At 37.3% G+C, this 23,226-nt stretch overlaps 1 protein-coding gene across 1 annotated transcript in view; it reads right to left on the bottom strand.

The window, feature by feature from the left end:
- The window catches only part of NEK7 (NIMA related kinase 7), a 72,145-nt gene that overhangs the window by 26,068 nt on the left and 22,851 nt on the right, over window positions 1–23,226 (bottom strand). The window contains exons 4-5 of the mRNA XM_050900751.1: window positions 14,508–14,570; window positions 13,849–13,959 (exon numbers count right to left, since the gene is read on the bottom strand). Of these exons, the coding sequence (XP_050756708.1) occupies window positions 13,849–13,959; window positions 14,508–14,570 (174 nt within the window). The remainder of the gene's footprint in view (window positions 1–13,848; window positions 13,960–14,507; window positions 14,571–23,226) is intronic.

Genomic DNA, 23,226 nt, shown 5'->3' with positions numbered 1-23,226 from the left:
TGAGAAAGATGTTTTTAAACTAGCTATAGCAAAATGCATCAGTCATACAAAGGATCATAACATTTCACCAAAATGTTTTTAGTTATAGGGATTACTTCAAAGTGTATTTTCATTTAAATGAGGCACAGGATATAAATTACTACTTTAAATATAATTTTATCTCAGTCTTGGACTGAATCCAAACAAACCCTGTGTATCTGTTCTCCCCATAGCTGGATTTGCATATCAGAGGATTGTTTGATGTCAACAGGAAGATGGAGACCAGGTTTCTTTTCATTTAAAAACAAATACACAATACATGTAAGTATGTGCACATGAAAGCATAGTTCCTTGATTTAAAATGCATTCTGAAATTATCATAATTATAACTAGGTACTTTATTTAAACATTCTGAATTTTTTTTTTTTTTTTAACTCAAATCTAAGCACAAGCAGTGATGAAACACCATTCACAAAATGTCTGAAATGGGAAGATTTTCCATTGCAGATTTCCATTCCGATGTACTTAAAGTACATCAGTGTACTTTCAAAGTATTTATGTACAAGTATTCTTTTAACATTTTATTCATTTGCCATCTATAACACTGTAGCTGATTGTACACTACAAAATCGGCTTCAGTTCTTACAGTGCAAGCATGCAACATAACAGTTTATAAGACATAGTCTCATTCAACCGAAGGCATTAATAATTTTGCATGATAATAACTTCTCTTCCTGAAAGCATCAATAATATTATTAACCCTGTAGAACTTATCCGTCTGAAGAGGATGCAAAAGAGAGCTGCTAGATTTGCTAACAATGTTTAAACTAAACAAAGAAATACGTTTAATGGGCTTGTATAGGTTTAAAAATAATCCAGTTATCTTTAAAATAAAAATCACTGAACATTATTTTGTGTAGTAATTAATTACACTATCTTCTTCCATCAAAATACATATTCTCAAAGTTTTCTTGGGCTGTTGTCCACCAACAGCCAAAATAGTGGTGAAAAGCCTCCACTACCAAAAAAACATTGATTTTGCAAAACTAGCTATTGAAACAAGTTGTATGTTTCTAGGAAACAGTCCAGCAGGCAGTGCTAATTCTGAGAAAAGTCACTAAGGAAAAGGAATCCCATTCCTGTTTAGAACCTTACTTTCTAACAAGAAATAGAAGTTGATGGAAAACATGGTCAAACCTATTTTATGCTGAACAGCATAATTAAATTCATATAGCACATATTAACTGTATTCAAAGCAGGATCCTTTTCTCTCTCCTCCATTTTAATATAGTCCACAATGCAAAATGCAGTTCTAATGGTTGTGTGGTTCCGACCCCCCCACCATAGGGAAGCCAAAATGCAGAAGACAGGATGCCAAAACAATAATTTCTAACCTCTGTTGTAGCAGAGCGTAGTAGCACCACAAACAGTTAATACTGAAACTAATTCACTGCCTAGTGCTGTAAATGTCTCAAGCACCCTAAGGTCCACATAATCAAGTTAACTTAATACAGTTATCTCCCATTGTATACAAGTTGCTATTATCTGCCCAAATTTGACCTCAAAGGAATATAGCCTGACACACAGCTTTCTAGAGTACTCTCATCTTCAACGTTTTACTCTTCTGCTTCTCTCCACCTGTCTGAGGCTCAAAAGACGGTCCTGATGTTCCTCAGACCACTGACCTTCTAGGGTGTGACATTAAAAAAACATAATCCTGTCTGAGGTGAAAGATCAGTATCAACATAGTTGAAACTGGGCAAAAAGGGAACTGCTTGTACATGTGCATTAAAAATTTGGGTAGTGTTGCAAGCTAGTGTTTTATCAGGTAAACAGAGAATACCAGGCATGCTCAGGCAGCAGATTGTCTCCCAGCAAGAATTATTTGTTTCAAAAGCCATATCCCATGAAATTTCCATCTCTGAGAATGGAACCACAAAAAACTACTTTGAAGAGTTTTCACAATGTCAGTACAGAGAAAACTGCAATTCAGTCATTTAATGCAACTGGAAATTTCTGTGGTCATAAATTTGCTATTCAGATGCCTTACAGAGTTTTAAGGTAGGCAGGTTATATCACCAGTTCACCTTTTCGTCCCTTTTTACAGAATGACTCAGCAGTTTCGTTATGGGAAAACAGAACTCTCCTGGTTTTCTCTAATGAATTGCTAAAAGAAAAATTAAATATTCTCCAAATGTTTCCATCCTAGTGAAGTTAAATATAGCTGCCCTGCACCTAAACAGCATATACCACTCAGTTTCTTGGGAGGCATAAAAAAAAAGTAAGTAAAAGATAGATGGGGAAAAAAGTTTAAAGTCAATATAAAAGCATGGAATTATATTATACTGCGTTTCTAAAGATGAGGCTTTAAAGGTCAAATTCCAAACGCAAAAGTGACAGCAATTAGCAAATGGTCTTAGCTAGGCTTAACAAGCACAGTTCAGAGAATACTATTAAAGGAAATATGCAGGACTATGTTTGGCTTGTATAAGAAAACTAAGGATTTCCTGCAGATGAGTAAAGAACAGTAAGCATAGATGTTTTCAATACAATTGGAGATATCAGATATGACTGCCAACGTCTCAGTAACCATGCTTAGAAAAAATTTAGCATTCAGTTCTGACATTAGTGTCTCAGAGAATTTTAAGATGTGACTTAACCTGGTTTAGACCTCACTGAATAGGAAAAAAAAATAGGAATAAATAAAAAAGATAAAAAACCAAAGAGTGTTTAAGAAGCAAAATGGACTATAGAAAGCAAGAGGTTTACGAACATCTCTTGCAGAAAGATGAGAAAATGATGATCTAAACAATTTTGCAGAGTCATTATTTAAAAAAAAAAAAGTCTGTGAAACTGTCAAATGAGCCCACAAGAACATATACCTGAACTTTTCACTGTGCACGCTCTAGGCTAGCGTCGCCTTCTGAAAGAGAGGATTTGGGGGAAAAAATAAATGAGAATGATCATTTCCTTCCTTTAAATAGACTCCTTTTCCTTTCTTTCATGCTTTGATGAGGATCTTGATCGCATCTGTCTGTTCTCATGACTTCACTTCTGGCTTACAAAAATATAAAGGGGTTTTTTTAATACTTTATTGCATAGACTTAGCAAAACACAGTGATTCAACAACCGGATACTTGTGGGAAGAAATCTGAACTTCATCAAGAGGAAAGTGATGCAGAAAGGATTGTTACAAGGAACTTCCAAGTAACACGTAATGAAGTTCTTGGCCACTTCTGCCTCTGTTTCTTTGGGAGTCTTTATTAATATGGACTAGCAGAAAGAACAGAGAGAGGAAAGAGGAGGTCAGGCAGCTGTAATAGGAAATTATGGACGTACGAGAAAAAGTTCTCACTCTGTGAATACAACAGAAACAAACCAGAACTGGCAAGGACGTGGAGGGTCAAAAAGATAGACCAGTGAAGATGGACCTCAACATCTCTACATTTCAGAGTAAAGATCAGACTCATGTATATAGAAATGAAGTTTCTACATGTCTTACGTTCTATTTAAAAGGCCATACAATTCTAGTAGGAAAGCAGCGTCCCAGGAGTTTTGTCTGGTTCTGTTCATTCATGAATTCAGCTGACTGTCTCTTTAGACCATGGTAAGTTTTCTGCCATTTTTCCTTGCTCTCTATGCAGAACAAAAATAGAATTTTCCACCACATCTTGATTCATTCATCCAATTTGATCACAAGGTGATCAAATTTGCCTACATTTCAAGAGTAGCAGCTGTCTCTTAGTTGTAAAAATAGAACAAATACAAAAAAAAAAAAACCCAAACTATTTGGTATCTACCAACTGAACATACAGAAAATAACGAGTACTTGGCCAATAAAGTGACTAATAATAAATAATAAAAAAAATATTTACCTGGTTCTTTTTCCAACTTTTCTTTAAAGTTGTTTACATCTCCATTTACTGAAGATGCCATACATTTATTTTTCCCCTTCCAGAATCCACAAAAAAAAATGCACTTTAAAAAAAATAGATCTTCCTCTATTAGTGATCTTAGTATACAACAAGTAACTTTAATGAATAGCAACAAAAGACTAAGACACAGTACAAAAACTAATAGACAAAATAATTGTAGCATCAGAAGGCCAAATTAGTAGAATGAAACTATGGTCTTTCCTTAAAAATAAACAAACAAACCACCACATGCACACCACAGGATTGAGACAGAAACATCTTCTCAAACACAATCTTCTTTCACACACAATCAAAATAAAGACATCTTCTTACATGAAATAAAGCCTCGTAAGAAAAACACAAGTCAAAATTGTCATATTTTCCATTTTAGTATATATTATTTCATGCTAATAATCTATTAATCAGACTTAACACTCCTGATTAAACTCAGATCCCTTAGAAAGCTCTGAACAAAGTCACTTTATATATGTTTTTATCCAACTGCCTTTGCAAGGATTCTTTTTTCCTTACTGAGTAGTCCACCTACAGTCACTCCGTTCCACCTAACGTTTTTGCTCATGCAAAAAAGCAAGAGCATACAGTATTCAGAGATAAAGATCACCTACTGAAATCAGATCTACTTGCAGAGCCACTAAAATAAAATTTCCAATACTGCGTCATTTTCATTGTCTCCACTGTTACCGTGTTACCGCTGAGTGGGGCTTCTTAAAACACACAGCCACATGTTTAAATTCAACAGTATTTGTTTACATGCATCTCTCTCCAATAAAACCCCTTGGGAAAACTGGTACAGCATGAAGAGGTGAAACTCGTGCTTGAATCATTAACTCTACTTCCTAATAAAAAGCAATAGCATGACACAGTAAATACAGAGGCTACCATCTTAACTTTTTTTTTCTTTTTACTACAAATAAGGCAGACAAATTCAAAATCTTCTCTCTTCATTCTCAGCAAGTTATTCATATAGCACCAACACTGACACTGCAAATTTTTCAAAAACAACTGTGTGAAAAACTAAAAATAATCTCCAAGTATTGTTTGCAGGGCATTTCAAACAAGAAAAGCACCCAGAACTATTATTTAATAAAATCTTTCAATTCTCCCTACTCTTTAAAGGTTTATGGAGCCAGACAATTCTAGCACCAGTGGGCAAAGGTGGTGATGAAATACCCCAAGCATTTCTGCCCCAGTTAGAGCTATTTGAACAGCCTGCATAATAGTTAAATGAAGTTTAACATCAAGTTAACTTTTCATAGCTGACTGACACAGTTACTCTCCCTGCAAGTACAGCCAGTCGGCTTACACAATAGCTTCAGGTGTGATGTCTGTGAAGGGGACTGTCCACAAGACAAAACAGTGTTGATAGTCTAATTATTTTAGCAGAAAATCCGCCCGCTTATTCTTATTGTTCCAGTGGCAGACACAGACAATGGCCGATTCACAGAAAAACTAACAAGGCTGCCTGGCAACTACCAAGCCCAATTACCCCACTGGTTATAAACTGCAGGACAAGTCAGCTTTCCTTCCGCCAGCACATATATGTAACCTGCACAGGGTAAACTGCTGCCGCTGCTCTCGTTCTGGTTACCTGTGGTTGAAAGCAAAGGTGACAGTCAAGCACCTGTCAGACACCCCAGTAACACACACGTATGGGGAGCAAAAGCTTACCAGAACTAGCTCTCCTACCTTGGCAGGGCTCTATGCCTTTGCTTTTTCTTTTAAGGCTTCACGGCTCCATCTGCAGAGCGGCCGTTTCCCCTGAGAACACCCAGCCCCTCCTTTTTTACCTGCTACATAGCTATCATATATATACAAAGTTGAATAAGGATGCACTATTTTTTAATTACAGGGGGTAAAACAAACAAACAAACAAACTTTAAGAAAGAGATTTTTAGTAGCCTTAAAAAAGGTTAGTGGCAAAAATTAGCCTGACTGGTTCAAAGCCCCGGGTTTCTCCTTTAGGAAGATGCACATAAAAATAATTTAGCTTTGATCTGCAATTAGCACATACTGTGTTACAGTATCCTGACATATTACATCCTTCTTCAAGCTGCACTCTATCTTTTTAAAGTCTTTTCAAAAACAAGTACACAAAAAAAGCTAAGAGTAAAGGTGATACAGAATGTGAAAAAAAAAATAAGAAAAAATATTTTGAAGTTTTTAATGTTTGTCAACGATGTAGCTTCAGCAAGGTGCCAAACTGTTCCATATCATAAAAAACATAACCATATGCTAAACAAAAAGACTACAAGTCAGGAGGTTTAGCATTGGGGGGAGACGGGGCAGGGGGTAGTGGGTTTTTTTGTTCTTTAAATCTAGCAGTCATGAAAAAAAAAAAAAAAGAAAAAAGCACAAGAGACACACGGATACTGCTGAAAACCAAAAGAACCAGATTCCATGTTTTAAAATTTGCATTTATAGATCATGATAAATCAGTATCATGAAAAGAAAATACACAAACACGCACAAAAGACTACTTTAAAAATACTTTTTCCACAGTTATGACATCAAATATTTGGACGTAAATATATGTGTAAGAGAAATCTCAGAGTTAAAGCCACCATAATTTCTCCCCCTTGAGAGTGTGTGTATGCACAGTTTTCAGTTCTATTTTCTGTATGTCAAAAGATCCTTTTCTCATTCATTCATGACACTCAGCTAATAAGCAATTTGAAAATGTCTCTAGGTTTTATTTATTGTGCACTATTCAAAACCTATTTTAAATAGAAGTTTCAGGGAGGGGTACTGCTTCCTGATATGCATCACTGGAATATCAAATTAATAAAATAAACTTTGTGAAGTTTATCTTCACAAATGGCCTTAGAAATGATGAGGTAGATATCCCCATTTTATAGATTAGAATGGGGGCAAAGAATTGATATCAAAAGTGTTAATTACTTCTGGTACCAATGTAAGCACCTCCTTTTCAACATACTTAGCTTTATGAAACAGTTCATTTTCAAAGCACAGTTTCCACTCAGAACAGATGAAGCTATGAACGCTCAATACATCTACAAATCAAACCCCAGAGTTTTACCTTGATTATCAGAAATACAGAATAAGCAATTACAATTCCCACCAAAAAATAGTGGTTGAAGTGGTTTATACCGTATCCCTTAGGACCAGTACCAGAAACAGTAAGAAAGGATGGTCTTTGGAAGAGCATTCAATTGTATCAACCATGAAACCTTTGTCTTGCTTGAATTCCCTGCCTTGAAAACGACCACTGCAGCAAAGAAGGTAGCACAGACACAATAAATGGTGATGCATGTACTGCACCGTCATGATTTCTACCCAGAGTAGCTGCACCCTTAACACTGAATAGAGCAGTGGTTCTTCAAAGACGACATAAAACTGTAATTTGCTGGAGTGTAAGATACTCAGCTGTAGGATTTTTCTAGCCCTTGAATGCTTGATTTTGCAGATTCGGTGTTGCTTCCTTAGGTTATAAGCAATTCCTTAGATTCAAAAAAGCATAAAAATAACTACAGAAATGCAGGCTCTCTATTATATTGCTATGCACAGCTTACCAGAGTTGGCACTCTTACAGCCACAGCTAGTATTGCAGCTGACCAAGTAACTTGCACAATAGAGTGCAGCAGGTAACGGATGGGTACTGCCAGTGGACTTCACTTATATTTGCCAACAGCAGCAGACCAGCAACACTCCTGAACCTCGAGTCCCATTCCACACTCCACGTAGCAGTACACTACAGGACTGGTTTTTCATATTCCCCTGTATTTGATCTGTAATTCCTACACAGCCTGCCTCTTCTCTGCCCCATCCCAGACCTGTCCCTTCCCTATTTGTGTCACTTCATCCCATTTTCTCCATTTACACAATCACATCCTGTTCCCAGCCAGTCCAAGTTATCCCATCCAGGCTCTCTCCCTACTGGCAGCCAGTTTGTCTGTATCTAGGATCCTTGCCCAGTCTGTCCTGTTCTCTGGCAACACACTAGCTCTTCTCTAATCTCACTCTGCTCATGCCCAGTATTGGGACTCCCATTTCATAGTTTCTCAATCCACTACTCTCATCCTCTTATACTCCTCAGTCTCTACTGCCTTGTGTCATAACTTCCCCATCTACCTTCTCTCAAAAACTGCTAACCAGCTAGTCCCAGTCTACTTGTCTTCCCTATTCCCAGTCAGATCCTCTCTCTCGCCTGTTAAGGATCACTTAGCTGCTTGTCCCAGCCTACTCTTCTGTCTGCCTAGTCTTTTGTCTTCTCCACATTCATCTCAGATTACTCCCTTCCCTGTATTGTTAGAAAGAATAAATACCCTCTGAGACATAGGAAAGCTTCAGCCCATCCAAAACATCTGGAAAAAGCTATTTCTGGCAAAGCCATTTCAGTCACCCATACTATAGGTTGAAGCATTCATAGTCACTCAAGTAGTATGCAATGCTGTCGGCACCAAGAGATGCAAGAGGTTCACGCAGCTCTACATGTACAGAAATTCTCCACTTTGGCTGCTATGCTCCAGCGATTTCTGTTAAGCACATATGAACTAGTGTGTCAGAAGAATTTAAGTTTAGGTAAGTTTTCACAGCCATCACTGTAAGAAAAACCGCTTTTCCAAGTTTTAAGTCTCTGTTTCAAGGCACAAGGGGCTTACAATATTTCAGATACAACGGTTGCTAGATTTTAAAATAAATAAATAGATGAAAAAACAAACATACATAAAACTTGGTAGAGTAATATATTTTTCCTTAGCTGTCTACTAAATCATACAACATTTTTGGAAACACATACCTTCCAGCAGGCAGCTGGCATGCAACTTTTTAGCATGAAATTGTTATATTTTGACAAACTGAAAACACATTCTCACACAGCTAAATCTTTGGCAACCCTAACAGCAAACAGAGTTACTCTCCTGCTACACACACGTGTGCACAGCAGAACACAGCTTCTGCAACACTGTGATTCAAAGTACATTGGGGACATCATCATTGTCCCACCAGCCTTCCAAACATGAATGCCAACTATCTCCTACAACTGCTAAAGTTGTAAATCAATGTTTTGTATGATAAAGAGATAGCCAAACAATATGGTCAGTTAATAGCTGAGGGTTTCCCAAAACACTGGTTCATGCCCCGGGAAGGGGTAAACACCTAACTTGCTAAATTCTGACACTGCACCTCTTCCTTACACAGGTGCTTCCCTAACTTCATACTCCCCAAAATGTTCCAATTATCACAGCAAAAGAAAATTACCGCTCTTGCAATTAAACAAACTATAGCTAACATGTGCTATCAATATTCATCAGATAACCCCACTGTCTGAAAAAGCATCTCTATTTCTAGCACATTGCCAGGACAGCAATCCACCAGAAAATAGTTTGAAAAAAACAAGTGACAAGTTTCCATTCTCAGCAACCTAACCAGCTTCACTGCAGTGAGAATGGTTAATCATGGGCTACTAGCCATCCAGCAATCCAGGGAGCTAGTTTGCAGACAGAAAAAGTAATTAGCTTCTGTAGCAGTACATGCCCCCTCAACTCTCTGCCATGCTGCAAGAACAGTGGGGCAAGATGCACTGCTAAGTCCACAAAAGCAACTCATGCAGAAGTTTGACCTGCACCTAATCACCACCCAAGTGCAGAATGATGTGAATAACCCTCCATTCAGTGCTGTCCAGCATCACAGACAGCACTGAACACTTAAGATAAGGCAGATAGTAATAACTACCCCGTGCCCCTATGTTCCTTTCAAATCCACTGCTATTACAACATGTCTATAAATCCCCAAAGGCTGTCATCTCACCCTGTAGCCACCTTACACTGTAACACACTCAGCCTGCAGTCACATGGATTCTGCAATGGAGTCACGGTTGCTTCACACAAGCAGGAGCAGCACTCTGGGCTGGCGAAGCTGCCAATGACTGAAGCTAAAATTGCTTCCACTCTTTAAACCCTTAAAAAAGGGCAAGCTGTCCCGTAATGCAGCACAGGCAAGTTAGTCAACCCCAAAGTACTGCAAGTAAGTTCCTAAAAACCTCATTGCTAATATATTAGCATTTTATGGGCATGGGGAGAAGAGGGAGGGTCTGCATCCCAGACCATGTGGACAAGTTGCCCGATGCAATTTCACACCGTGAAGCCCAAAATATGCACCACTGGTGAAACATCAGAATGATAACCAATGAGATTTCGAACAAGTCTAAACAGAGCTCCAGCTACTGCAACGAGCAATTTAGATACGCATCAGTTGCTTGGAAAGAAGTGACTATCCCTGTATTTTGACTGTCCTATAAAAATCAAGTATTTTTAAGGACAGAGAATTCACTGTTCCCAACTACAGAAACCTGAGATATCAACATGAACTTCATACTGATGAGAAGTTTTAAATTATTTGTCTTATTTTACCTAGCTAATTATAGTATGTTTATTTTTTTTTAATTTAAAGTTGAAAAAAATACACACACAAAGTGTTCTCTGAAGAGGAGTGGGTGAAGTGCCTAGGTGACATTTGATAGAATTCAAATTGTTTTCCATCTATCTTGAGAAAGCTGCAAACATATTTTCAACTTTTTAGATGAAAGCTTTCATGCCTGTTCCCAAAACATGGCTAACTTCCTTAAGATCTGTATGACATATTCAGTTTAAAGTTTGCTTTTTTTTTGGTGTGCTAAGATTATTTGCTAGAAAAACTAAAAATATCTGCAGAAATGAAACAGACCTAGAAGTTTATTGCTGATTTAAAAAAAAAAAAAACACACACAACATTTTAGTGTCTTGATAACATCCCTTCTTACAAGCCTAATAACTTTATATTTAATCTTAATATGCTAATTATTCTGTAAGATAGTTCAAATTCTCATTTCCACATCTTCAGCACAGACTTTATTAACTAGTTCTTTTTACTGAATCATTATAATGTATTTTCTTCATTAATGCAATTAGTAGATTCTTCTTTATTTACGTCATTTTCTTTATCCAATATATCAATTGCTGCTTACAAAAAAAAAATCCTAAACCAAAAAAGTCCACAGAACAATTTTCACTCTGTCACTGTCTGTGGTGGAGGAGAACCATGACTAATAGGAAAAGGGATCAAGCCTCAAACCTGCTTTACAACATATTTTTGTATTGCAAAAGGAGCTGGTATTACAAGGCAACCATAGGAGTTCTCATGAACTACCCTTAACCTTGGTAGCCATGTACTATCACCACGTTCCATAGTAGAGACCACAGACACCAATAAACAACAGACCATGAGCAACTGGGAACTAGCACAATAGTTTCTAATTATTTACTTGTAAAATCTTTGATGTAATAGTATTCAGCAGCCTAATTCACAGATACAGAAAATTAAGAATTTTTCCTTCTTTCACCATCCCTACACAGGGGTTACACAGTACTGAGGTACATATTCTAGTGTGAAAGCAACTGTAAGTCAAACGGAAGTATTTCCCCCTCACTGATAATGTTTGCCTCTCAGTATTATTGACATGCCATGTCCCAGAGTTCTACCAGGCCATTAAAAGCTGTAAGATAAGAAATCCTCAATTTTGGATCCTCCTACTTTTGAGAACGGAGGCTGTACTGAAACATCTCCCTGTGACAGAAGTAATTAAAAAAATAATTAAGGTAAAGCAGATTAAATCTGTGTATGTACATACATAAACACACAGAGAGAACACATAAGACACTTCTGATTTCATGATGAGATTTGTAAATGCCCACGCACAGCTGCTTTTTTTTTTGGACATACAGCAGATTCTATGAATTCCATTAGAATCTATATGAATGTACCAAGTGATTTGGCTCAGTTGTCTACTCAATGGGGACAAAGAGAGTATTATTCACAGGTAACAAGAGGGATGGTATAAAAGCTGGGCAGCAAGGATGTGGATCATTAAGGGAAGAACTAAAGAATTCATTAAGGTGCACTGTGAGGCACAGCAGCTTTGTAAGTATTCTCTGATGTGCCAATAATGTCATAACAAACACCCAAGTAAACTAGTTAAGTAGTTTTCCCTCACATTAACATTGGTTTCAGCATCATTCAAGCTGTGGTCATTTACAATTTCAAAAACATGCTTGATCCTTTCTACAAATCACACAACAAGCCTGGTACCCAAACACTCTTCTGGGGGTGCCTCAACATCTTCCAACAAACTCAGAACAGCACTCTAGCAAGAACACTGGAAACCAAAGCATGGTTTGTTTGTTTCAATAACACAACATAGTTATTTACCTTAGTAGTGTGACAGGCAGCCATTCTGCTAGGAAGTTTCCATACCATTACATATCACTTATTTTTCAGGCAATATTTAAAACACTTCTTTAAGAAGACGCTATATAACTGATGCACCGCACATTTAAACTCATACCGTCCAAGTAGTCTATCAAATCATTTCCTCCACCAGCAGCATGAAGACAGAGTGCATTGTGACACCTCATACATATTTAATAATAGCCTCATAGGCTGTCATTAACATCAAACAGCAATCTAAGCTTGCTACATTAAACACGATCCCTGTGTTAAGAGGACAATCACAAAGTGCCTCCAAGATCGAGCCTGTAAGAAATACCCACCGACTTGGGCAAGGTGTAATGAGGCCAACCGCACTGAAGAAGCCATTATTCACACACTGGATTTAAAATTTTTAAAAGAAAGGGAAAAAAAAAAAAAAGCAGAGGAAAAAGAAAAAGCTTCAGTGGGTCCTAAGACCAGACATGCCATAAGGCAATCTGTCACAGAGTACTCATATTAATAACTGTTGTGTCAAAACTGAACATTCAAAAGAAAAGACAAACCTTCCTTTATGTTTTATGAAATGTAAGCCCACAGAATTAATAATTCATGAGATGAAGAAAAATATCAGATTTGGATATAAATATTAACAGAACGCTGTCAACCTGTTTAGAACCAAATTTTGACTGTCCTACCTTACAATTATCAATATAGAAGGGAAAAATCCTTCAAAAGCTCAAGAAAAAATAGATATGAAAGCCATTAATGAAGAAATTAACATTCTCTAGTCATGTAGGTCCTAAGCAAAACAGCAGAACTCTGTCCTGTGCCCGGCTGTTGCTGAGCAAATGCTAATTGACTGGCATTATTTGTTCCCAGAGTTACGCTGTGTGGACAACAATAATGTTGGTGTGTACCCAAGTACACCAAAGGGTCATATTAAAACCAAGACCCAGTGGAAAGAGGGAAAGTAGCTGTCAGATGACAAAGATAAAAAAGCTAGTTAAAAGTTAATATAAGTTTCAGAATACAAAGTTTATACAACAGGTCTTGGATAAACTTTTCTGATTAGCTAAAGAACAGGTATTTAAAAACTGCAAAAGAAAGCAATTAACCCATAATGCACAACCACATATCAGTAAGTTCGCTTGTGTGATTTCAACCAAATATGAAATATATTTTCAGAATGTTTGTTAGTCTCAAGATAAAGAATCATTTAACTAAAACCTATAAAATGATGCAGTTATTTCCATTTTAATCTTTATTTTGTTTGCTAAGGTGGTTAGCAGTTGAAGTTCAAGATCTAGAAGAAACTTCTGCCTTATGACACCAGCCCTTCTCTGCTTGCACTATTACAGAGAATAGAATATTGGAACACAAAACACAATTGTGCCAAAAATCAGTAATGATGTCAAAATGTGTTGTTCTAAATGGTGGTGACAGCGCTTTCCTTTACAGTCTCTTTTCTTCTCCCCAGCGCTAATACAGTTTCAGTCTAGTTATGTCCCCATCTGCACTTACACTCTGGGCAAGAGTGTTAAAAATACTTACACAAGCATTAATATCGGGCATACATAAAAAAAAGTCAGTCTAAACACAACACTTTTCTCCACAGTTCCTGATGTTTTCACTGAATTTCACCCAGTGATGAGCACACAGAATGAAAAGCCAAAGAAGTTGAATGTTACAAGCTTTTACTTTTTTTTTTTTTTTTAAAGAAGTTAATTCCTACCTTTATCATTCTAGAGAGATCTCCAGCATCGGCTAATTCCAACACTATGTTCAGTTCATTGTCTTCAATGAATGAGGCATAATATTTAATTACATTTGGATGATTCAGTTGCTAAGAAAGTAGAATAATAACGCACATTTTAGTGTAGAGCACGTCTTATCTTTTAAGACTGACAAATGAAACATTCTTATTTAGGCAAACAAACGAATCCCTAAAATCTATTTCAGTATGATTCAAAAGGTATATGCTTATGAGAAGCATTTACAGATAAACATTTTGCAAGAACACGATGGCATTTCGGGATCAACGTGATGACTGAAGTTGCAATTTTAGAGGAATTTTGCTTCAATGTATCTATGCAATAGCATGCTAAACTTACCTGAAACTGCAAAGTCCATTTTTAAAATCAGTATTTTACTGTACAGGAGACAGTTGTTTATAATACTGTGGTTTTAGCAGAAACTTCTACTTGAAGAGTTATCCATTTTTCTATAGGATTTACTTCTCAATGTTAATTTTCAAAGCAATAAAGACTACAAAATTCCTTAAGTGAGCCTTATAAAAACTCTACACAGGCAACAGTGGACACCTCAAGTATATCTATGAAAAATTTAATATACTTTGATGATGGCTGCGCATTTTTTAAACAAATCTTTTACCTTAAGAAGATCTATTTCTTTGATGCAGTCAGCACGGGCTTTGGCATCCATTAAATCAAATATCTATGCACAAGAGATAAGACATTTTTATTAAGTGATAAAAATATAGCAAATTGAGTGATCATTATCATTATTTCATAGCATCCATAAAGCAACTTGAGTTATGCATTTCATGGCAAGATGTAACATTGCAGTAAGAAATATTCTTAATGCTCTGATGTACTGATTTACTGCTATATCGATTCTTTTAGCCACCTCATCGGAAACAAGTCCATTGTAAGTACAAGTTTTCCAATGACTTAATTGCCACCTCTGCATATCTGTTCAAACACACAGCAATAATTCAGCACATTTCCTTCAAGTTGGTTCTAATCCAAATGTCAGCTTCCTCTCCCATTCCTGCCACACCATTATCACAAACTGATTCTTTCTAGTACTGAGCATACTTTTCTTTCCCAGCCTCTTGCTACAGTCTTGTCTATTCTAAATAATGCATACCCTTTTACTCTCTCTCAGGATCAAAACTTCACTGTCACCTCCAATTCCTTCTCTCCCATTTCTTTCCCTTCAGCAAGCAAAGAAGCAATTTGGGTTCCGTAATTTGTTTACTAGAGCACTTTCTTCTAAACCCTCATCTGTCACCTTGACTTTTACAGCCTTTTACAGTTAGACATCTCTGCTCCTCATTTTTTTCCACCTCCCATCTGCTCCAAACGACTTTGCAATGTATCTCATTTTTGCCTCCTCCAGTTAACCATGTTACTCTCCACTAATTTCAATTTTTGTTTGGAGTAATTTTTTCCTGCCATTGAAGTCCCTGTCCATGTTCTACACATCTATATTTAATCTAATGTCTTTATATTTTCACTCCCTTTTTTACCACCTTTGAGTTCCCTTCTCACTTCACTTTCTCAGATGTGCATATCCATACACTGCCACTGACTATTCCCCTTAGAAATGACCAAAATGTTACTTCAAGGAACCCTTCCTCTCTCATTTGCCATTACTTTCTGAACGAAAAACAAACAAAAAAAAACCAACCCTACTCATCAACTTCTGTGTGGTCTGCCTATTACATTTTGAGCTCTCCAGAAGAATAATAGAGACGCATTATGAGTTTTAGTAATTGCCACGACATTTATGAGATTACCTTTTCCAGTTATATCTTTTCAATGCACGTCATTTCTTCCTAGATAGTCTCCAGGAAAAGATGTATTATGTGCTACAAAGATCGCTGGTATCTGATTCCATCAGCTTAAAATGATCAAAAGCTCAACAGCTGACAACTTCCACTTCATATCTTGCCACCAACTCCAGAAACAAAAATCAGGATTAACAGCACTTTGAGCACTGGATGTCTGCAAAGAAGTTATCTCTTAAACTGACTGCGTTACTGTCCATGTGAATCACACAATCTTTTACCCTCCCCAAAGAAGTTCAAACAAATCAGGAAGTCCACATATGATCTGCTAAACCTCATCTTCATTTTCTATGCCACTATGCACAGTAAGTTTGTCATTCTTTTAATCAACTGAAAGGAGAAGTCTAGAGACTCCATGCCTGGAGCACAGTCCTCACAGAGCACACGTGCTCTTGATTAGCCACTACTTCCTTTCAAACATCCAATCTTCTGTCTTCAGAGCTGGCATAAGAAAAAACAGCCTGGAGTGGTACAAAATTCACTTTTTGACAAAAAGACAACTCTAAGTGAAGAACTGAAATGCCAGACTTGTATATAGCAAGAAGAAAAGGGGGAGGAGGAAAGAAAGAAGAAAACAAAACTACTTACCAAGAAAGAAAGGGAATAAACCATCTCACAACTACTTGTATATTAACACCAGGATGATGGGAAATAAACAGACTGAGCTAGAAGCAATTATTCAAGGAGGAGACTGGGGGGGACTTAACAGAAACACAGCAGGGTAAGTTACAAGAAAGGAACGCTAACGCTAAGAAATAAAGCAATTTCAGATGTAGTGGAAGAAAAGAGCTAGTACTATATATGAAATTACAGGTACAAGTATTAAAATGTAAATAACACTGATGGAAAAGACAGAAAAGACAGTTTATGAATTAAGGTTGGGAACTTAGTGAAGGAGATGAAATAGCCTGTATCTGTTATAGATCCCAACTCTGAATGAAAAAACATTGCTCTTGAATCGTTTTGACAATAGACTAAAGTCCTAGTGTTTGGTACATTCATCAAGGACTGTAATAATTTTTCTAGGAAACACTTAGGAAAGTTCTAAATGTGAGAGGTAGTACATTAACCGAGGAAGTACTGGGAAGGTATGAGATCATAATTGTCTTTCCCTGTAACCTAAGAGACCAGCAAATGGAAAATTTTATACCCCCCCTCCCAAAAACAATCAATGAAAGAGTGTAGTGGGGAGCCAGGAAAAAAGGGCACAGGTATAGGGGTATGTCTTGAAGCTTCACACTTTTGCTAAGTTCTAGATAATAGTGAGATAAGAGCGTTCCTTATAAATGATACAGAGATTAGATGTAGACAGAGAACTCCAAACACACTGGAGAACCTAATCAAAGCTGCAGACAGAATTTTAGACTGAAAATTGTACACAAATTATCTACTAACATTTGGAGAAGTTACCCAAAGCACAATTTCAAGATTCAAAGCCAGAAGTGTTTCATTGTCTGAAAAACCAGGACAGTTCGTACCTGTTAATGACTGTTCCAATATGCCAAGAGGCATATTAGCTTACCTATACCAGGAGTATTTCCCTACACATCTGAACAAGCAAATTTTGCGAGCAAATTTTTTTTATAAGCTATGCCTCCAATAGGGACATAAATCAGTACCTCTCATAGAGGAATAACAAAACAACTAAAATAAAGCCCTAGACTCCGGACTGGGAAAGATCTAGGATCAAGGCATAGGAAAGAACAGCCTGGAGTAGACTAGACCAAGCAGCTGCTCTCACAAAAGGACAGACTTAAGTTTTATAAACATGACTCCCTATACTTTTGCTACACTTCATACAGCAGAGTGGCAAATTTGTCACAGCTTCAGCTAAACTGAATATTTCAAACATCACCTGAATAAAATAAAGCAAGACAGAAAAAATGAGTCTTATTTGATCCTTACAAACACAGACAATCTGAAGATTTACTGTATATCATTCTTGAGGTTCTCCATTAGACTTTGGCCCACATCTAACCTCAAAAGACTATAAATAGCATTTCCCAGAAATCCAGAATTCCAGTTTCACAGACATTAACCTCCTCCAACAATAAGACTGGGAAAAAAAACCCACAACCCAAAACAACAACAAAAAAAAAAAATCACCCAATCCACGGTCTCTGAAGAACCTCTGCCCTATCATACCAGATTCAAACAGCTTGCAGAGCTTTTCTTTCCGAATAGATCTTCTTTCCATTTTGCCAGACTGCTGCAGTTCAGATCAGAGGCCCCTAGCGTAATAAGCCATGTCAACTCACACAAGGAGGCTACTGTAAACACAAGGAAAAAACCTCCGTGCTTCATCACCAGAAGATGACTCAACACTGAAGAACGTCTTACACTGAAAAATGGAAGCCGTAATGAAAGATTTTAAGAGCTTAAGAACATCCTTTCAAGTGCACGTCAAAATTACACATGGCACCTGGCAGCACTCAGAAGGATTGTTTTGCAGGAGTTGCTGCAGACCAGACGACCGCACAGGAGAAATTGTGCTTTGCTCGTGGTTTACTGCAGACTGGCCATTAATGTAACAGTATGAAGCGATGTCAGTACTTCCACCACAACTGTAACAGCTTATAGCTTTGCAAGCAGACTAATTCCATCTTCAGCTACTATGACTCAGCAAGCCAACCTGAAAGGTCAGCTTATGTTCCCCCCTCTCTAGCGTGAGTGTTGCTCACAGATCTATCTCACGCGCACAATTGTAGCCCTATAAAGACAGTATTGCCATTGCTATTAGCAGGCCACTGGCCTTGGACTGCCCCAGAAACATAGCGCCTAAGGACTTGCAAGCTTTTGTCTGTACTTCTCTTGGCCTGCACTTATTTTTTGAGCTTGGCTTTAACTGTAGCAGCACGTGCCTTGCAGTTGAGTGACTTAAGTGTAACAAAGTCATTACAGTCAAATGACTTGTGTCTAACTTGTTTTTAGATTCAGCTCAGCTTTGTGCAACTGCATGATCTTAAGGAAATTATAGCAGATACAATAAAGGTCTAACAAAACCAGTGTGATTAACATCTGTAAGCTTTTGAATCAACACAAAGCATTAGCTACTGACTGCTTGAAAGCACCCAGCAAAATCCCACATAGAGCCACCACCAGGATCCTCCTCCCAGCAGAGCTCAGGATGCTGACAATGCTCCATACATTGATTATTGGAAACTAGCAGTAATTAGACTACAAGTGTTAGCATCACTGTAATTGGCTAACAATAAAAACTGCTGCATTTTGATTAGACTGCTAGGGTATTAATTAGACTAACAATAAATTCCAATTCTTGACTCCACTTATGAGGTCAGGATCACAGGGTAATTCAGGTTAGAGGTGTGTTCCTCTAGTCAGCACAAACTGCACAGTGTAATACACTCTTATTTTAATTATTGTTCCCCAATTTCTATTTTCAAGGACTATGATAAGATTAACATTTCTACAAAGGAACTATGTTTGCTGTGGAAAACCTAATAACAACCAAAAATCATAGTAAATATTTTTATGATGTGCCAGTTTTTCATGAAGAGTGTAATCAAAAAATCTCATTGTGGTAAGCACTATACCTTTGTTAGCAATTACTGTGAAATTCCTGAAAACAATCAGCCAAATACAGCTGAAGAGACTTAAAAGAGCATTTTAAAAGCCCTTAGCAATTTTTTTTTCCACTTAGCAAGAACACTAAGTGAAACAAAAAGTCCAGCTTTAGCTCTCAGTTTCTCATCTCCTACTGCAATCAACAGCACACAAAAGAGCAGAAGGACAAGCATACATTGACACTTATTCCAAAATATTCCCCTCTGTGTGCTATGCAACTAAGGGATCTCTGGTAACTTTGCACTGAATCACTTCTCCAGTACCTTCATGTGAGCGTAGATTATAATTTTATTCTTTCAGCATTTTAGAAATATCAGTTGTAAGTATTGTCAAGAGATACCAGTATTTTTAGAACAGTTTCTAAGCTATTGTAAGATACAGAGCAGGAACTGTTCCCTATGCAGACGTGTAAACTAAACAAAGAGGTTGCAATGCATGAAATCAACTCCCTGAGTAAAGTTCTTGCATGCACGCTCACATATGCAACCAGAGCTCCTAGAAAGCTATGTGCTTAGCAAGAAGGGTTAGGAACATTTAACCACCAGATGGAAAACATCGGGCCTCAGCTTCTATGTGTAGACAGTACCTGATCAATTACCAGCTACCAATTTAACTCATAATCTGAAGCAACATGCCAAGCTGGGAATCTACTTGATTCCTCTTGCTCTAAAGCCCATCACTTTCCCAAGTTTTCCTTTTCAGTATTGAAAAGGATAAAGGTCTTTCTAATCTCACCATTTAAATGACAATTTAACCTATTTCTGTTTGAAATTCTGTACAAAATAAAAATACCAAAAAGTATTTCCAAAGCAAAACACAAGCATTACTGCTGTAACATAAACGTACAGACAAGTAAGCAAAATAAAGACTTGAATGCACATAAACATTAAGAGATACAATACTGAATAGCAACAACGAGCATTAGAGTATTTTGCCACGACAGCACTGCTGTGCTGAGACAACAGTGCTTCATAAAGTGTGAAATTACAAGTGCTTTCCTAAGATTAATTATATCTAATTCAGGCCTGAAGTAGCAATCCACTGACAATGCATAATGAATAATGAATGTAAGTGCTAGATAAAAGGATTCATTGTCTGAATCTCTAACACAGGGGTCTCCAATTTTGGAATGAAAGGGAAGGAAAGGTGGAACAATGTAAGGCAGAAATGTAATTAATCTGGAATTTTGTTGAAATATGCAGTTTTACAGAATATTTTAAATTTTGAGTAGCTAAGGTTTACTTAAAATAGCTCATAAAGTGAACTCATACATCCTTACAGTCACTGACTTTAGATATTTACAACTCTTTTGCCCTTTAAGGATGTTTTGTGAGCGTTTATTCCAGTGTCTAGCAGTTGCTTACTTCTCCCTCGGAAGTGACCACCGGAGCGCTCATTGCTCAGAATGCCACACCAAACCTCAGGGTGTTGTTGATGGTTCTGTTGCAAGGGTTACCTAGGGTGGCAGTAGTAGAGATGTACTGCTTCTTCCTCAGGCATGATCTTTCAGTATAGTTTGGACCTCAGACTTAATACGTGTTAAGAAACTTACCTAGAAGGCTCTTCAGACTTATACTGCTATGTTCACAGTTTATCTGTGGTTCACCTTTCCTGATGTTTCTTTGACTCAAAGTGTAGTTTAGACATTAATGAAAGTGAAGTAATGAAGATTTGTTTTTTAATTCTGGTTTTATTTAGGTAATATTTCAACAGCATCTCAGAAACACAGTTCCATGGAAAAAGAGAGAACCTAATTATTATAAATACTTTCCTAATTACAAGAAGGCAAACCACACATGGAAGGATGAAGCACAAAGAGTACAACAAGAAGAAAAAACCCAACAGACTATTTTTTGTATTCTGCTGGTTAAATTACTAGAAAGAAACTGCAAATTAAGCAGTATTCACCCTGCTACATATCCTACTGGAAACCAAATCAAGAACACTACTTCTTCATGTCATCTGGACTCAGAAGCAACTACAAATTCAGAAAGAGTGGTTTCTGTCACCATCTGCTTGTCCTTTCTCCCACAGCATCTTATTGCCACTTGCTTCTGCTCACATTTATTTCCACAAACATACATTCTGTACACATTAATGTAACATTTATCAATATTGTACATATTTCAGCCAAATAAAATTTTAATAGCAGAAAATAAACATTCTTGTTGGAAAGCTTCATAAGAACTCAAAACTGGCAATCCTTTTGGAACAAATAATGGCCTGAGATCCAGTAACTCTTAAAGAGAGGATAACTGAAGAATTCTAAGTCACATCAGCCCTTGACGGTTGAGACAAACATGGGGAATCGCTGACCAAATACACATAAAGAGAACAGCTATACACTCAACCCAGCCAGGAAACAGCGAGGGGGTGGAACGGACACGACTTGCAAGATCAGAGAAGGCGGCATGTAGTAGTTAAGATGTGAGATGAGAACGTGCAGAAAATGGGAAAGCAGAAGAAAGTCCAGATCTGTTATGTTACTTAACACAAAGTACAGCATTTAGAGACACTGTCTCAATGTGGAAATGTGGAAAGCGGTATCCATGCACAGGTCTAAAATAGAGAGAATAGAGCCTCTCCCTCATGACAGAAAGAAGCATTCCTCTTGTTTTGTCCATGCTGAGCTTCCATTAATGAGGCATCAGAACAAATGGCAGTATTTTAATTTGAATAAAAGAAAACGTGACTGAAATTAAAAGCAAGAAGCACCATCATAGAGCAGACCCACAAGAGCTCCTCTGAAAAGCAAATCACTTCTCAGCAAAAGACATCTATGAAAATAAATTTTATACTGAAATTAAGTATTGTGACTATATTTAACAAAAATATTTCTAGGGAATCTTAGGGAAGGTCACAGAAGCACAGCAACAATTAAGATGGTCTTCTGTCCAAGTGGAACAGCTTTAGATGTCAACTATGAAAGCTGAAACAGCTGTGCCAAATGCTCAGTGCTGCCACAAGCGTTTTGAACTCCAGGTAATATTTCATTGTACGCTTAGGAATTTTTTTCCCCTTACAGGTTAACCAAATCTCACTTTCCATTCAGATAATAGTCTCCTACATACATCCAGCCTTCATATGGAAAGCGATTTTACAGCTCACAGAACAAAGCCCCTCCTGACGTGCACTAGGCGCTAACATTCAATGGAAAACCAACAGCATATGTTGGATACTTTAAGACAATCGGAACACTATCAGAATAAAGCCATTTGGGAGAGCCACAACTCTTTAATCCTATTTCCTACCAACCACCAAGTATACTCTTAGAAATGTATTAAATGATTAAATAAAATTTAAACAAGAAAGCTTTTCTGCTATAGAAAGTATCACCCATATATGGACAGCATAACATCTTCTTCCCGAGTTGAAAAGATCTTTTGTCAGATTGGGAAATCTGATGTGAGCATACAGCTATACATACTGACTTTTGAAATACTGTTAAGAGTACACATGCTATAATGCCTCTGTATTCTTAATGCAAGCACAGTTATAAAAATTTCATAGTTAACAGTGACAGGCTGGACTTTATGACTTTCTTCAAGTACCCAGGCATTCCACATCCACCTTAATTGACATGCATTTCAAGTCACATTTGACCTTTTTGGTTTCTCACGCACTGAAAATGAAGGAAGAATTAGCCTAATGTTTTAAGACTGTTGATCAAAGCTCTTAGAATATATTTCAGCTTTTGAAGTAGTATATATCTGGCAGTTTTCCCAGAAGGGGGAACCAAGTCTCTTTTTATGACTGCCAGGACTAGCCCTGCCTCCTGGTGCTGCAGAGCACAGGAAATCACAGAAATGGAACAGCAAGTCAAGATATGACAGAGAAATTTACATTAGCACAGCAAAAAGAAAATTATTAAAATCCAGAAACACTAGAAAAGAATCTACAAAATCTGACACATGTTGTGTTGCAATATATAAA

Source organism: Gymnogyps californianus, chromosome 8, assembly GCF_018139145.2.
Source record: "Gymnogyps californianus isolate 813 chromosome 8, ASM1813914v2, whole genome shotgun sequence".
In the NCBI taxonomy this organism is placed as follows: Eukaryota; Metazoa; Chordata; class Aves; order Accipitriformes; family Cathartidae; genus Gymnogyps; species Gymnogyps californianus.
Note: the sequence above shows the minus strand (reverse complement) of the source record. Positions and strands in the feature narration are given on the sequence as shown.